The sequence below is a fragment of the Sipha flava genome, unplaced genomic scaffold (genome assembly GCF_003268045.1).
Source record: "Sipha flava isolate LNK unplaced genomic scaffold, YSA_version1 193_pilon_pilon, whole genome shotgun sequence".
NCBI classification, from domain to species: Eukaryota; Metazoa; Arthropoda; class Insecta; order Hemiptera; family Aphididae; genus Sipha; species Sipha flava.
The window spans coordinates 392,436-411,344 of NW_020272753.1; the positions used below are offsets into that span (position 1 = coordinate 392,436).

Sequence of the window (18,909 nt, forward strand, 5' to 3'; positions counted from 1 at the left end):
GCCGCGGTAGGACCGGCCGTCCCCGGTGCGCACTACTGCCGCGGCGAATACGGCGCACCACTGCGCGTACGACCGATCGTGTCGCATCGTCCGCGTTCGCATCGCGTTTTTCCCTCGTATGAATCCGGACGACGACGACACCGGGTCATCGACATAGGCGCGACTAGGGTTTTATTTTTTCGTCAGTATCGCTTTGGTAAACGGTTTTTAATCAGACAATTTCTACTTGCGTACTTGTTACGCGGACAATAGATAAATATTTGGTGGAGCTGAGCTACCCCCTTCCCCTCTAAAACCTTCCTTAGTGTTCCTATGGGTCAGGACGCGACGGATCCGCGTCCAAAACCTACTCGTTCTGCGTCGCGATTGTCATCCATTATGTTTCAACGTCACGTTTACGGACGCGGTGCGATCGACCCCGGGCATACCGAAACATGACCATCCGTCGCGCGCAATCGCGTGGGTTTTTCGAGTCGAATTTTATCGAACCCGTCCACACACGACGGCGTACCGTGTATGCAAATTCGATGCGTTTGTGTTGTTCACTGAGAGGCGAGAAAATTAAACGAGTCGTATGAAATCGAAATGAAACGTTTCCGCAAGCGATTCACGTGCTCGAGCATTCCCATGGTCATGAACGTCCATGGCCATGGTATGACGTGGAAGCGCGCAGCAAACGGTAACGTCTTCGACACTTGCTCGTAGAATCGTCACGCAGTAGGTAGGTACATTCGTTAATGCTTTTAGTTCGTTTTGTTAACGCGCAATATGCGTTTAAGTCTTGAAATTATCGAACACACCCGATATGTAAACATAACACATGATTGTGATAATCTAAGCCAATGTTCAAATCGTTGACTGTAGTTACCGCGATAGGTGATTTTTTTTTCAATAATAATTAAAAATTCTGATTCGTTTTGCACTTGATCCAACACGCGTATTATGGTCTATTATTATTAAAGAAATTGAATTTTCTAACCTATTAACGAATTATAAAATCCACCATTGTGTTATGTATGATGTATACATTAAAATTGCGATTTCATATGAAGTATTAAAAACATCGGTTTACCTATAATACAAGAAATACATGAGCAGTATTGTGGGTTGGACCAGGGTGTTAAAAGGGTAAATACATTCCAAGCCTTAACGGGTATAAATCATCATCTTACGACTAATGATAAAAAAACCTTAAACATTTATCATTTTTATATTTAAACAAGATATAATGATTACATATGATTATGTATGTTGTTAACATTTTACTCTTGGTCTGGTACATTACGATAAAACTACGGTCATTAATACGGATCTTATTAAAAATAATACATTGAGTATTTGTGAAAGCTATTTTAAGATCACCTAAAGATTTTATAAAGCCTTCAAAATTGTATCATTCACATTTGTTCAACATGTTGTCATGGAGGCTCGACGGTATAAGTCTTGATATGTAATTATAATAAGCATTAACAAAATTTAATTTCACAAAGTACCCCCGTGTGATTTAGGGCTCGCAGACCTCATAAATATGAAGTAATATAGGACATTGGTTTTTCATAGCAATGGGACCCTTAAAGTGACCTGCAGAGTCCACGAGTATCAAAAATTAAAAACATTATTGAATCATGCTCTATACTGCGTTTAGTAAAAGTATATTCAGTTAATCAAATGAACCTTCATAATCAAAAATTTTTTTTTTTATATTTTTTTAATAAATGTTTGTCATTAGCATGCGCAACCAGATCACGATTCTCCTCTTCATTGTCGTTATTAATTATGAACGTGCCACGACATTTCGTCCGAATTAGTCAACGTAAACTTGTCTTAATAAAAATGTAGGTAATAAATTATTGTAGATTTTTTAGTTTAGGAACAAGTTTTTTCTAGAACAAGTGGTGGTGGTATGTTTTTATAGTCCTTTTATAATCACTTTTTGGTTTTTGTCGTACTTGCTTCCGCTAGTTCCTTTCTCCGCGGACTTATCTTAAAAATATCTAGTTGCAATAACCACTCGTATATATCAGGTACATAGGGTATGTTACTTTAGAAAATTACGTCCCAAGTAACAATTGTCGATAAAAGTAAAACAGCAGTGAAGATGCAATTTGAAATGTACAAATATAATTGTGTTTCATTAGCCGATATCGTTAACTTTTAAGCATCATAATATAATAAAGCGAGGTTGTATAGATTCTCAAGTATCATCAGCATTATTTTCTTCGACAGTAATAATACCTTACGGCTCACAGCTCTCCGGACATAATATATCATCCGGCACTAATATATACATTTACATATACATATACATTTATGTATATATAATATAAACATAAGTATATTACGTAGATTTATGTACTCCAATATTGGTACGTAGGTTTTCAACACTTGTGACCTTTCAGAAGTAAACGTACGTATACGAAGGATAGCGTAAACAATAAAATAGATACGTTTAAATAATCATGTCAAGTACGCAATAGGGATACTTGATACAGTTTTACAGCAGGTCGGCTCCCAAGGATATTAGGTATATAATATGATATATAAATGATACGCCCAGCGTAAACCGAGTATTTATGCATTTAATATTTACAAGGTGCCTTGAATGTCTTCAATTTGCATTTTATCGAATAAAAGTCAAAGTTATTCGACAAAAAGTGTTATTATATTATATAATTGTTTTGAAAATCAATTTAGCGAAATTAGAATGCGTGCATTATGATTAATAACACCACAATCAGTCTTCGGTTGAAATACTTAATTACTATCTTAGGATTATTATATGGTTAATATACATAGTGTGCTAATGTAAAACCAAAATCGAGGAATGTGTTTTAATGTATTTCTTGGCTTACCCATAGTCGAAATTCATGAACGAAAATTCACTGTATTCGGCAATGTATTATGCAATACATTTGTATTTTAGTATTAAGTTTAGAAGTGTTTATTTGTTTACATGCACACACACACAAACATATATATATATATATATATATATATATTGTACATATATATATTGAAAATATAACACATCAATGGAAAACGATTATACGAATCAAACATGGATAATGTTTTATATTACTGCGACTTAAAAGTAATGTTTTTTTTTACTATGTAATAATTTTCAGTCGTTTGCGATAGTTATAAGTCGCTTTAATTAAAAAAAAACTGGTCGATTTTTTATATTCCTGTTATTTTACTAAATGTATTTAATTGACTAAACACAATTATTTTTTTATAAAAATATACACTACAAGCTCTTTAATTACAATACGAATATTATTTAAGCATAATTATGTCATTATTAGTCAGATTAAATTACCACACAAGTTCGTATTTATATTCCAACACCTATTCATCTTTCATTGCACGTGGTTAGTTATTAGGTATCGAGTATGAGTAAGCACTTGATACATAAATATATTTTGCAATGACTAGTTTTTCGATTGCAATCGTCTTTCTACGAACGAGTAAAATACCATAGTATAAATATCAAAATCAATATCATAAATATCAAAATATTTAAGTTTTGGCTCGACTATAGTTATGTAATAAATAATATTGACAGTATTCTTATTTTGGTATATAATAAATAATATTTGATGTTTTATTGCTGAGACAGTATCAGGCACAATCAATTGTTAATACGGTAATCTCAATTTTAATGTATACATACGTTGTTTTATCATTGATATTTAATGCAATATGACTGCAATTATAAAATGAAAAAATCTATTTAAAATATCGAAAATATATATTAAATTAACTATAGTTAATTTCATAATTAATGATTTTTGTAATGATTTAGTTTAAATGGGCGTAACCCGTTTCAACCAGGTATACGTTTCGACTAAATTTTTTGTTTTTTAAGATTCCCATTCTACCTAGACTAGTTTAAATAAATGTTAAATTAAGTAAGCTATGATTATTTTAAATTATATAATATTTTAATATTTGTGTATTATTTAGCATTATCCAAAGAACACTATGAGGAGGCGGTACTCTTTGTTTTTCAGTTCACAAAAATGGTACATTTACAAATTTAAAATTTAGTCCACAATATTTATAAAAACATATTATTAAAAAATCGAATTTACACAATATTTATGAAAAATATTTCGGTATGCACTTTACAGGCTTTGCTGGATCTAGATTCGAAAAATTGTCTAAAAAATAAAATATTTTATAATATTGTAAAAATACATAAAAGGTATGAATTAATAATTATATTATAACTATTATATACTATTAATATTATATATAACTATTATTATTATAAATACAAATGAAGAGTTATTACCAATAAAAAAGGTAAACGCCTTTTTTTGTTACCAGTTTATCAATATTTTCCTTAGTTGTTATTTAGTATTTTTATTTATTGATAACAACGCTTTACTGTCACCTTTTTTTATTCTGGGGAGGAGAATGGGTTGAGACCCGGGAACTTCCTCGAAAATACGCAACTGAGTAGCTAATGATTGTATAACCCTATGCTGATTTAAACATATCATGAATCTTTCTTAATTGAATGAAACTTAGTATATGCGTATATAATTGTAAATAAATATATTTTATTAAAATACAAAAATAAAAACAACAATGAAAAATAGAACCTGAATCATATAGTTTTCTAATTTATTATGAAACGAAGCAATATACGTACGAGTACGTACCTTTTTAATGTATTATTTTTTACGTATAGTTGAAAGGAAAAGGACTCAGTTTCTTTGTAAAGAGCTCAGATTAGTTTTTATTAAATCATTATAGTTCGGTAAAGTATTTATAGAGTCATAGAATTTTCTACGATTATCTATTTAAACGATGCACGAGTATATAGTACACACAGCATGGTTAAATAATAACCATCTTTGAATTAAATGTAAGATTTTGAAGTTTTTTGATTTTTATTCATTTTTATTTTTAATAAAAACTTCAGATTCTATGTCGAAGACTTATAAATATATAGATAATTTATTCGATACTTCGAAAATCACAATATTGACAAAAATGATTCAATAGCATAAATTATATACCATTTAAGGTAATATATATATACCATAGAAGATGATTGATAACTTAACTGTATATGTCATTATATTTATAATAGGTATATTAGTAAATATAATTATTATTATAGTATTTATTAAAACAAATGAAAACAAATATTTTAAATTGTATTTGTTAAGTCAAAATAGATAAGTGCTAATTTATAATATATTGTAAAATGTAAGCTGTTACAATATGTTACAATTATTATCATATATACATGTATAAGGCGTATAAATCTTATAAATCTCTGTAAATAATGAATAAATTATAATACATAAAGGTAGTACAATGTCATGCTGTGAACTGGTTTTGTTATATTCAATTCATATAATTATAATAATAATGATTACAAATTACCGTTGGTCATTCTTTATTTATTTTTCAGTGTTTAGTTATAAATTATTTACACAAACGTTTTATTGACTAAAATACAAGTGTTATCTGAATACTTAACTTTAAAATAATACAAAATAAAATATTTTTTTGGTTAATATGAAAATAGTATTCGGATTATTTTTCGATCTAGAAAAAATAATTAATATCAAAAATATATTTTAAATCATAATATCAACAAAATTTATTAATTCACTTGAAAATTTTCGAATCAGTATTACATGAAAATGCGTTATATTTAATAGATAAGAGTTAACATACAAATACGGCATGATGTGGATTGGAAATACAGAAAGAATCTGATTTTATAATGCTATAATGCTGATTACATTTACGTGTTCTGAATTTATTTCATTCATTGCCATAAAACTGGAATTTTATCATTCATGAGTTATGTTTATGGCCGTTTGAAACGGGTTGAATATGCGACATTATAAAATATGTATTTTGAGATTTAAATTTATGTTTTTGTACTGGTTCATTACGGAAATATCTTCAAAACTAAATCGATTCGGTGATTATATTTAAAATGATAATGAATTTCATTACATAATTTGTAAAACGTAAAAAATATTACCTATAATAATTCTTTGAATACTAGTATTATATATTTTGTTATTATCTCTAACTTAAAAATTATAAAATCAATTGGAGATTATGTTTATCTCTATTATCAAAATATTATATATTGTTTTCCAATATTTTTATTTTCTGAAGTACTATAGTTTTAATTCACATATTTTTAAATTGAAAAATATCTATATTTTTTTTTTATAAAAACAAAGATTAAGAAACATTGTTGTGATTTTAATTTTACCTATTTATATCAATATGTAGAATTAGTATTTATTTTCATAATTAATTTTTTATTATAAAATAGTTTTAATATAGATGATCTTTAATGGTTTAATAAGTAATAAATTATTGCATTACAAACTGTATTATAAATTCATACATATTCTATATGTATGCCGAAATATATACATATATATAAGTATATAAATATTTTAACGAGTTAGTTATAAATTAACTTTAGTTATTCTTAAGGTGTAATTTTTAGATTACAACGGCGATTCATTTAATTGTTCCTATCGTGTTGGTCCATATGGTATGAAATAAATTTGATAAGCATAAATACATTTTTCATTTTTTCATTTGACAATTGATTTAATAAAATAGCTTTTCGCCTTGTTTTCTGCATTCCTATTATTTCATATTACATACTATATGAAATAAATACATCTATGAAAAACAAATAAATAGTTACAAATTGCATTGCATTTATATTTAATTCTAGGAAGATATAAGGTGAGTTAGAGAAAGAGGTAGGCCGTGACCAATCAAAATTTTCCCCGACTGACCCGTAATGTTTTAATATTGATAATTTATATCTATATTTCTTATACGTATATTAAATAATCCAATGTAACTAAAAAAAAAATATGTATTATTTATTTACAAACGTTTTCCGGTTGCAATTTCTATATCTTTACATATATAAAAAGTGATTGAACTGTTACGTTAAGATGGAAAATATATACCGTTATACGCTTAGCCCATCCGTTATGAAATTGTGACGGCATTTGATTCGAAAATTCCATCAAACCCGATTGTGCGTAATGTTGTTTTCCTTGGTCATGTTATAAAATGTTATTGTTTGTATTAAACGCAGTCAGATGTGTCCAGTGTGTACGGTTATCATATAGACATCGTGCGTGCGATACAAAATGACAGATTTGTTCAAATTTTTTTTAATAACATCTGTAGTGGTCGTATCTGGTCATTTAAATATTCATTCGCAGTTATGGGTCACGAAAATCTTGTCTGACACCTTGGATGATTACGTACCCGACGGAGGAGCAATGTGCAGACGTCACGGAGTAGAATATCGTGAAGGACTGAAAAACCTCAAATTGTGGGCTACTCAAAGTAAGTTTTATTTATTAAAATTAAATTGTGTTGTGTCCTCCAATTGTGTACAGCTCGAACAAATATTAAATACAATTTATAAACAATTATAATAATAATGATGAAAACCATTAGATCAAAATTTAAAATCAAAGAATAATTATGTTTAAAAAACGTAACGTGATTTTGTTTATAAAAAACTGTTATTTGAGAATAAATAATATAAATGTTCTGAACTGTATAAAAATGTAATTAAAAAAATATTCATTGCTTTAATTTTGTTTGATTAAGTATCGAGTTCGTATGTAAATTATTTGGCACTTAAACTAAACAAGTCCACAAGCCCACAACATTTTGTATCAATAAATTATGTAAGGCGGACAAAATAATTATTAATTTAGACACATTTAATGCATGTTGTTTTGATTATTAAAGATATATGAATAAAACATTCTATTTCCAATATATTATATTTAATGAAATTGAAAAGTTATATATATATATACATTTCAAAATTACCTTTCAAATAGTTCATATTGCCCCACCCCCCTTCCCATAAAAACGTTTCATTACTAATGAAAACGATACAAAAAATGTTTTAGACAAATCGAATAATTTTAATTCGTGCCAAAAAGGTCTGAAGTTATAAAAATGGAAACATCTTTAAAATCATTCATATTTTTGTAATAGAATTCAACATAACTCCATTAAAAAAAATAGTACAAACAATTCTTTGAAATATAAATTATAGAAAACTTAAGTTAACACTATTTATTTCCAACATCTTATAATGTATATTTTAAATTTTTTTATATATTCGAATGAAAAATGCAGTAAAAATAAATTCATAATCATTATCGGTCAATTGCTCAAATAAATATGTCTGTGTACCTAATACATGTACCGGTATTTTGCGTATTACGTGAAGATTATTTTCATGACTCATTATGCCAATCATGTATCAAATAACAAAAGTATTATTTATACCATTGTAGATTATTACTTTTTGGACTTACGTGTTATCGAGATTATTAAGTCATTATATATACTGTCAATTATTTTTTTGTGATTTATTGATTTATTTCTCATTTTACTTACAACAACTAGTGTTATACTTAAATTCTGAGGGATTAGTAATGAAGAAACTAAACAATAATCTTATCTTCTGAAACTTTTAAATACTTGCTAATATTTGAATTGCTTAAGAGTTGATTTAATATGTTTCGAAATTCCAAAAATTTATAAAAACACTTGAAATAAGCAGTTAAAATGTTCACAAACATTATCTAATTCTGTCATCATAATTGTAAATGCCTAAATTGAATGAATTCTTTAACGAACAACTCGTGATTTCAAAATCAATTACTCGAATTATTAGTTTTGATCGAAATCTGATAATTTTTTTTATTTTCAGTGTATGATGCATCATCCAAGTTTCCGACAGGCATTTTAGCTGGGAGATCATTTGACTTTGGAAACTTTGATGAATGTTTAAAAACTTCTACAACTGGATTGGAATTCTATCCACAATATTGTATAATTAACATTCGTTTTTCGCCTACAGAGAAGTTGTATCCTCACCATTACAATAATACACCTTCTAAATTAAATCCATTAGACTCTGTATGGAAAGCAACAAAGGTTAGTTTTCTATGTAAATATTTGTTTTATTTTTTTATTTTAATAGTATCTAGTTTTAATAATAATATTTATTTATATATTTATATAATTTATATATATATATATTTATATAATTTATATATATATATATATATATATTAATAATATAATTTTATAATATAATAATAATTTAATTTTAATAATATAATTTAAAGTGGTGATTTAGTTAACCATCAATTTAAATAGTACTTACTCTCTTTAATTGTTAATTTACTTACGTAATTTGAATCTTGATTTTATAAATTAATATTTTGTTTTGACTGAATTGTATAGGAATTGTAGTTTTTTCTCCTCGCCAAAGGCAAAAATAGGGATTGTCAATGGGGGAGGGGCTTCAGCCCTACCATTTTTAATCAAAATAAGTTGATGCTTTGTCCCCATATTATTAAATTATCCAAAATAATAATTATATTATTACTATTAGTTATAATCACTAAGAGCTGTAATGTTGAAAAACAAAAGCTTTAATAAATAAAAAAAATCACAATCACTTAATTTATACGATATAAAACGATAATAAATACGGGTGGCTGAATTCACATTAGGGGGCTTAGTCCCCCCAAGCCCCAACCTTTTTGCGCTTATGCTCTTTGTTAAATCATTATTCGATTAAGTGTAATATAATTGAATTTATCAACAGTATTTTAGTTTAAATTAAATAATGTAATGAGTTGATTATTATCTTTTCAATTTCGTATTCCAAACATATTTTAAGAAAGATCTTATAAGTAAAAAAAAAAAAGTGGAAATACTTAAATAATTTTTACTTTATTAAATTCAAATTATAATAAAGAAATCATGTAAATATTCAAAATGTATGGTAAACAAGTTCTAAAATATTAAATTTACGTGTGTTTAGTATGATTCAAGTCCGATAAAAATTGAATGCAACGAAATCAACACAGCACTTTGTATACCTTCTACGTGTACTTATTCAGACATTCAAACATCATTATCACCAAAAATAATTACTGCGTTTCAAAAATATCATATTATAGCCAATGTCACTGTGGAATCAGTTTTTTGTACCACACAGCAAGAACTCCAACCGCCAAAATTGTTGGGATATCGAATATTTTGGTAAAAAAAACATTTAATCTACTTTTTTGTAATAATCTATGATGTATATATTATTTTAGCTTTATTAGGTACTTTAAAAATTTTGAGGGGTTGTCTCAAAACTTCGTTACTACTAAAAAGTGAATTAAAAAAACATTCAGTCAGAGGACTCGATCAAATTTTCTATTTAATGGCATATTTTTAATCAACCTTAAATAAAATGAAATGTGACCAAATAAATTCTTAAATATTTATTTTTATTATATTATATTTATTAATATTATTTTTATTTTAAATTATAAAAAAAACAAACTTTTAACAAAACAATTTAATAAGATTTTCTTTAAAGTTAAATTTAGGAATTCAATTTTTAAATGTTATCTCAATTGAATTTAAAATCTATTCTTGACTTTATTTTTAATCTATAATTTAGAAAATCAACAAATCATATATTATTTGTTTTTTTAATAGGGGTGTCTTATTGCTTGTTTTATTGATGACGGTTATTGGATCATTATGTGACATATATAAGAAAGAGGAAAATCAATCACATTGTAGTAAGTACAAATATAAAATGCAATAATTTAATGAATGTGTATTTCCAAAGAAAAAACATAAATACAATTCGTATAAGACTCACATATTTTTTTGTTACTTTCAGAATCATTTTTTATGACATTCTCATTTCCAGCCAATATCAGACGTTTGTTTTTGGCAAGCAATAAAACTGATAATCTGTCTTGTATTGATATTTTAAAAACTCATGGTTGCGTTCTTGTTATTATTGGACAAAGAATGCTGTACACCACTAGCCAACCACTACAAAATCCTTCAAAATTCGAAGAAGTACCAAATATACATTAATAGTTAATAAATTAGTTAAATAATGCTAATTGTTTTAGGTGGTTTTACATTTGTTATATGCTATGATTCGCAATGGATCGTTGGTAGTTGATTTTTTTTTTGTTATAAGTGGTTTCCTGACATTTCATTTTCTTTACGATGAATTGGTTAACACAAAAAGAATTAATGTACCATTGCTTTTGCTATGGAGATGGTTAAGGTAAAATTATGGTGTACACTCTAGTATTAAGATTAACTACAATTATAAATTATACTTTGTTAACTAATTTTAATGATAATAGTTGCTTTCACTTCTAATTAAATTCTGCTTTTATTTATAAATGGTTATATTATTTACGATAAAGGTTTCATAATTTTTTATAATAACAACAAATAAATGTATTTGATATGTATAAATATTAAAAAATTTAAATTAAATTTATTCGAATTTCAGTGTCAATTCCAATACATATAATAATATCGTTCAAATAAGTTGTATTAGTAGTATATATATAAATCAATGATATTATATGTTACATATTCGTACTTATACCTAATGTAAGTTAAAACTTATTTTTGAGTAAATATTATTTCAGATTAATGCCTGTATATGGTTTGATGATAGCGTTTCATACGTTTGTGTTATTGCACTTAGCAGATGGTCCACTATGGAAGAAAATAGCCATTCAAGAATCAGATTATTGTCAAAGAAATTGGTGGAGCAATTTTTTGTTCATAAATAACTACGTTAACGCCGACCATCCAGTATGTAAATATTCAAGTTTACGTACAATTACGTTCTAAGCCAAGCGATTTTCAGTGTATTATCCAGTCGTGGTATTTAGCGTGCGACATGCAATTCTTCGTCGCAGGAATCGTACTTGTTTATTTTGTGTGGAAGTACCAAAGGTACGGAGTATACTTGATGTGGGCTACGATATTTGTATCATTGTTGATTCCGGCTGGCATTGTGTATACTCATCAGTTTTATCCCATGCTTATAAATTCTATATCGTAAGTATTTTATAATCATCGAGGTATCACATTATCATAGTACAAAAGTATACTATATTCGTACTAAAGGTATTAAGTTGAAATAAAACAAAGGATGATTTTATGGTTGATTTATTCAAGTTAAATAATGTTATTTTCCAAATATTTCCAAAATTTCTAATGCATTGTGTAACATAAAATACTTGGGCAAACCATGTAGGTATATTTACTGTCGAGATAAAATATCTATAGCTAATATTTCTTAATCCTATTATTGCTATAACGCTGAGCACGGGCTGATGTAATATATCTTTATATTGATATAGTATTGGTATATGCCCATCGCAAAAGCTGTTTAATTGAGTTTAATATAATATAGTAATATATTGAGTATTATAATAGTTTTTTCAATCGCTGATTTATGAACTCACGTAAATCGGGTATTCACGTGTTAAGATGAAAACTATCAAAGACGAAATTAAAAAGCACCAAAAAATAAAAATAAATATTTTGGACGGATTTTAAAGTTTTCGCGTGCACCAATCTCTATATAATATGTGATTAAATTTAATAATATCAATCTTTTAAGGTACTTTAGGTATTTTAAAATGTTAATTTTTATTGTTTATAATCGGCCGAAGAATTCCATGAAAATAACTTCTACAGGCAAAAAATTTGGAGGTTTCTACGATACACAAAATGATGTATACATTAGTAAATGAGTCGTATCAGTGACAGAAAATACGAAATAAAGTGTGTAGCCATGGAATTTAATATAATGCTGATAGGACATTAAACGAATACTTTTCTAGGTTTTTTTAACATTAAAAACTCATTGATTCCTGTTAATAAAAGTTACTTATTATATATTTGTAAATGTACCTACGAACCTTTTGTTAAATGAACAACGTTATGAAGCATTTAGGATTATTATTTTGTACTTGAACTGAAATCCTATCTAGAATTCTTAAGATTAGCGTCGTGTTTCAGTCGTGTTCAAAAACGTAATTTCAACATATTTTGATGGCAATAATTCGTTTGAGTAAAATAATAAGTGATTCTCTGATTGGTGTATATTTTTACAGGATATTCAACTATCTGCCAGAACAAAAGAGCTACACTATGCTGTATATACCTAGTCATACAAGATCGACGCCATATTTTGTGGGCATATTTGCAGCGTATGTGTACCGATACTTGAAGCTCGACAAACCAAAGTTTCGATTCCCATACTCCAAGACTTTACTAACGATACTTATCGCTGTTTATCCGCTATTTCTCATGACCATTCAGGTGTTTTACGTTCGAGAATACAATTTATGGTTAAGCGTAATTTACATGTTCATGTACCGAATAACGTTTGCCATCATCGTTTCCATATTCATAATAATATGCGCCATAAATGGACTTTTCAAAGGTATAAAATCGCATAGCTTGAGAAAGTTTTTTATATGAGATAAAAATAATAATCATCCATCCCACGGCGTATTGAGTAATAAAGTATCTATAATTTTTACTAATTGAAAAGTAGTACTTGTATAGTAAGTACTTGTAGTATAATCCTATATATTTACAAAAAAAAAAAATACCAATAAATTAATTTATATATAGTATTATTCAAATTTCAAATTTTATATACTTTTTATACAGTGAATAGGTGCATTTATTAATTATTTTTATAATATTTTTACTATAGAAAAAAAGGAGAAAACGATGTTTTAATTTGTATTACATAGGTTTATGGCTACGAGTTTTTATGCCGTTAAGTAAATTAACGTATGGAGCATACTTAGGAGGGCTATCGATGCAATTATTACAAGTATCATCGATGCGTTCACCAACATATTTCAACGATAGCCTTTTAGTAAGTAATTTAAATAGATTAAAAAAACTAATTAATTATATAAGGTTATTTTGAAATAAATACTTTTAAAAGTACTTAGAGCTGCCTGTTTAAATAAAGTAAAAAATATATTAGATGTCCACAGTATATTAATTAATCATAAAAACTTTAAAAAAATAAAAATAGTTATTATTATGTTTTACTTTAAAACTAATTTGTTCTAATAGACTTATAAATATATATACGTTTTTCACAATAGTCAATACAGATTTTATGGTTTTTTTAATTTTATTTTATTATAAATCGGTTTTCAATGACAGTTTTATAAAACCAATATTCAACATGTTATACAATAAATATAGGCAACAAATTATACATTCACGTGTATTCACATTCACTGCGGTTTCGAAACGGTCAATTTTTTACTTAGTCTACTTCGAAAAATAAGTTATAAAATTAAATTAATATTTTCGAGAATATATATGATAACCGTAATTTAATCAGTCACTGTAACATAACAAAATAATAAATAAATAAAATTATAATTTTACTATTTCCCCAAATTATAATTAATATTAATTGTATTATTTTTTTTTTATAGCTTTGGTTAGCGATTGGAGATACCGTGTTCGGCTTTATACTTGCATTTTTGTTATACACATTGATCGAATCACCATTTGACATATTATTAAAAAAAATTGTCATCGCCATTAACTCAAGTAAAAATATATTTAATTACATTAATACACCAATCAGCAAATTAACAATTACAATTTATTTTTCTTTCTTATTCATTCCTTACTATGAAAAATTATATACTATTAAAATAAATGATCTAAATAATTATTTTACAAAATATTTAAACTGAAAAGAAAAAGTTTATTTATATTTACTATTTTATTAATAATTATTAGTAAAATAGAGAAAAATGTAATTGTTCTATTTTATATTGTAGTCAGATTATGGACTGAAAGTAGTTGAGTCGGATTTATGATTAAACTTAATAACAATTTGAAATTAAAATTTTCAGGTATAAATTTAAACCACAAAAAGACAACAGGTTCTGTAGTTCCTGGAAAAATAGCTCTTAGAACATTACGCTCAAAATAATATTAGTTTATAAAATGATACGTCTATAATAGCAATTGTACCACTAAAAGTATTCATTACTTAAATTATCATTCGTTTTTTTTAGTAATTTAGCACACAGCAATCGGTTTATTATATTTTATATTCAGATAGACCAACCCATTTTTTATTCAAAAATTTGTATTACAAGTTATAAGTTATTTTTGCATTATGTGCAGCTGTTGATGTAAATAATAATTAATTTTTAATATATAATAACTACATATGTTTTTGTAATAAAAAGATTCATAACATTTTCCTTTTTTTTTCTTTTAAAATATAAATATACGTTCTTAAACTAAAATATTATATTTTTAAAATTATATAATAATATTAAGTTGAGTTGTATGCATCTACATATTAAATATGTAAAAAACATTATAAGATTTATTATGTTTATTTTCAAGCTTTTTTTTTTATGTTTTCGGTTTATAATTAATAATTTATATTGAAATATGAATACAGAAATTCTTGTTGCGATCTCCTATCGTGAATTTTAATATTTGAAATTGTCCTATCTAAATTTATTTTTGAAATCAAAATCATCAATAATTAATTTTTTTTCCTTTGTGCGATTTAGTGTATATTATCAGCTTTCTTTAATGTTATGTTTATGAACTTAATATAAATTACTCTTTTAGGATTCAAAATAAAAAATGGTTAGTTTATCAAACTTCGACCGAGTTTGGCATAAAGGCCTGCCTTAAAAACTAATACAGTTCCTACCCGTCCCATACTTCTTAATAATCAAATCTTATCTTAAAAACCGAACTTTTGTAGTTCGGCAGTTTAACTCCTTTTCCTACTACTTTTGTATTCATGCTGGATAGGAGTTCTACAATGCAACAACCTCTCGCCCGACTTATTCAACAGATACACTGCCGATATTCCAAACTCAACAAACACAACCATAACCTAATATGCAGATAACACAGCAATAAACTCCCGATATTCATAAGAGATGGTATAATTTTTTAGATTTGTTTTTTGGTGTTATTTATCGTTATTTTAAATTTTCATAATTAGAATTATTCATTAAATGGCAATAATAATTGAAGGATTACGGAAAAAACGATAAAAGTCAATATTTCTAAACTGTTTATTCTTGCAATTTTAAAGTTTAAGAACTAAAAAATCTTAGAGATAAATTTCGAAATAATTCAAAAAAATTAATTGCGGTAAAACGAATACAACTAATTTTTTAAAAATCAATAAAAATTAAATTTACTTTTAAAAACAAATGATATAATAGATTTTTTATCTTTTTTTGACTATTGTCATTTTTCTCCGTAGCCCTTCAATTTTTATTCAACTAGAAAACTCAATTAATTAAAAATAAGAATTAATTGCATAATTTAATACTTACTTTGATTATTAAAACTTAAAAAATATATAAACAATTTAAAATATTGTATTAATTTTTTTAATAATATGAATGGATAAACTTTGCAATTAAAAATTGAGAAGTATTAATTTATTTTTTACTCCAAATACCTACATTTTTAGGTGAGTATATATTAAGTTTTACTAACTTTTTTTATTTATATATAATTATAATATTTACATACATGTATAAATAGTTGCTAGGGAATATAGAATACTTTTGCAGGCCGTATACTTTGTTTTATGTAATTACATATATATATAATTCTACTGTACGTGTGTGTATGTCATTGAATTCCCAAACGGCTGGACCGATTTGAATATATTTATTTGTATACGTTTGAGTGACGTCCTGGATGGTTGAGAATAAGTTAAAAAATGATAGGCACAATTCCGGGAGGTGCTCAATTAAACATTTTGAGATTTACGATGGAAATTTTTGTGTGGTTGCTATTATTTTCAATAATAATATTATTTATATAAAGAAAGAAATTATTATTCCTGAAATTGTTGTTATTTGTACATGCGTGTATGGAATTATATGTATCGCATTTGCATAAATATTGAGCGTATTGTATTCAGATATAAGTTACGTACACAAAACAATGCCACGTCTTCGTAGACGAAGAGAAAATATTGGTCGACGGATTCGGAACTCACAATTAGTCCAGAACGGTTGGTTAAATAGATCGGCAGAAGATCGATTGATGGACAAAGAAAATTTAAGAAACCCGGCTGCAATCACACGTGCTTGTGAAAGTCAAGAGCAACGCAACGAACGTCGTCGATCTAATGCTTTGAGACAAAGACTGGCCCGTCTACAAGTCACCGACACATTCAGAACACGTAAACAACAGCGTTCCCAAGTGTATCGCATTGGCACGTACATCACTTCTTCACCTAGCGTTTGAATACGAGGTGGACATCGACTATTCGTCACATTCGAAAATTGTAATCGGTGCTATGAACAAACAATGCCAACACTGTCGTGCACCCAAATGCACAGGGGTGAATCGACCGGTTTCTGCTGCGCGTCTGGAAAACCCTGAAAAGATTACCATTTTCTATTCAACTGAAAAAAATAAAATATTCCTCAGATTGTGACATGTATTCATGTGAACGGTATACATAATTACTGTTCGATGTTTTTCTGTTAAATATTTACAATACACGGATTTAAAAGTTTTTAATTATATAAATGAAAAATAATTGTCCCTTCAACTCGAATTTTCACCGAAATAAATTTATGGCAACTTAGAAAAAGCCATTTAAAAAACTGCATGTCAAGTATGGCCAACAGCTGATATCAAATGATGCAAATTTTACCTAGTAGGTACAGACATGATGAGGCATAGAATAAAAAATTTAATTTTTTTATTGGTTTGGTATTCATGTTTATTGAAAGTGGTGTATTATTCATCTCTCGGATATAAACTTTTATTTTTAAAAAAATTGTATGTATGAACTATTGAAAATTTACCCTGCAAACAAAAGCTATTAATTATTTTGCAATTATATTCTAAATAATTGTTTAAATTGATTTCTGATCTCTGATTAATTAGTTCTTCATTTTTTAATATACGCCCTAATATTGTCATTATCATTAAAATACTTAAAGAATTTCAAATTAATACTTATATTCTTACGAACAGTTCGATTAAGCCAAAAAATAATTATAGGAGTGACAAAAAATATAAAATAAAATTATTGAGACTCATTTCCAAAATTAACAACAAATAAATATAATAATATGTAATAAAAAATTTAATAATGTGTTATTTATAACTAATGTATGTCATACATTTTTATCTAATTATTAATTTATAATAACATTTTTAGTTATTTTTAGACATTAAAAAATAAATTTAAATTATGTAATTAAAACATAAATTAATATCTGGAAAAAAAATTATACAACAATGTATACACATACCTGTGTATTATTTTCGTCCTATCTACATATAGCTCAAAAATTAAAATTATATAAAAATAGCAAACATTTTTTAATAATAACTAAAAATAACAATTTATATAAAACTATCATTTGGAACTAATTCAGGCAAGGTGGGTTCCAACCGCTTGAACGAAACTTACCTCTGGTAATAATTATTAAGTAAGTAGTATGCACCAATTTATTATTCACCATTATTATTAATGTAAAAACAAATCCATTATGCAGATTGCTCACCATGTATGTAAGACAGTCAATGAATACTCCTCGTTCCGAACCTGAACTAATTTACAAGTTATTTCAAGTATATATTATTTATAACGCACAACAAATTATTATTTTACAATTTATTTAATTATAATAATAATCGTATTGCCCTATGCACCAGTAATATGTTCTTTCCTACTCTTTAGAACTAATTGGTCAGAAAATCAGTATTATAAATAGTAAACTATCAAATTCTTACGATAAATAAATTTTCATTAATAATGAAGTTCTCCAAACTAAATAAAAAATGTTACATTGAAAATTAACACAATTATTTATTTATTCAAAAGATAAAACCTCTTTTCAAATTCATAAAATAAAAACACAAAGTAATACATTTTCGTAACTAATCATATATTATCATGCATAATACACACAACAATAAGTAATAAAATGATGTAAATAAAAATATGAT

At 26.5% G+C, this 18,909-nt stretch overlaps 1 protein-coding gene across 2 annotated transcripts; it reads left to right on the forward strand.

Moving 5' to 3' along the window:
- The first annotated feature begins 64 nt into the window (after positions 1-64).
- LOC112681646 (nose resistant to fluoxetine protein 6-like) lies at positions 65-15,008 on the forward strand. 2 transcript variants are annotated; one of them, XM_025551903.1, is made up of 13 exons: positions 65-721; positions 7,242-7,368; positions 8,762-8,988; positions 9,887-10,107; positions 10,558-10,643; positions 10,748-10,932; positions 10,989-11,149; positions 11,526-11,694; positions 11,750-11,943; positions 13,008-13,339; positions 13,659-13,786; positions 14,367-14,484; positions 14,796-15,008. In XM_025551903.1, the coding sequence occupies exons 2-13, from the start codon at positions 7,302-7,304 to the stop codon at positions 14,873-14,875; spliced, it is 1,968 nt and encodes a 655-aa protein (XP_025407688.1). In that variant the 5' UTR covers positions 65-721; positions 7,242-7,301; the 3' UTR covers positions 14,876-15,008. The 2 variants fall into 2 exon arrangements, with proteins under 2 accessions (XP_025407688.1, XP_025407687.1); XM_025551902.1 differs by lacking the exon at positions 65-721 and having other exon boundaries at positions 6,950-7,368.
- Positions 15,009-18,909: the final 3,901 nt, after the last annotated feature.

Bases quoted from the DNA above. Each gene is read 5' to 3' on its own strand.
- LOC112681646 (XM_025551902.1), top strand. From the start codon at position 7,167: ATGACAGATTTGTTCAAATTTTTTTTAATAACATCTGTAGTGGTCGTA. The intron at 7,369-8,761 runs GTAAGTTTTATT...TTTTATTTTCAG, and splicing joins CAAATTGTGGGCTACTCAAA to TGTATGATGCATCATCCAAG. The intron at 14,485-14,795 runs GTAAAAATATAT...TAAAATTTTCAG, and splicing joins TGTCATCGCCATTAACTCAA to GTATAAATTTAAACCACAAA.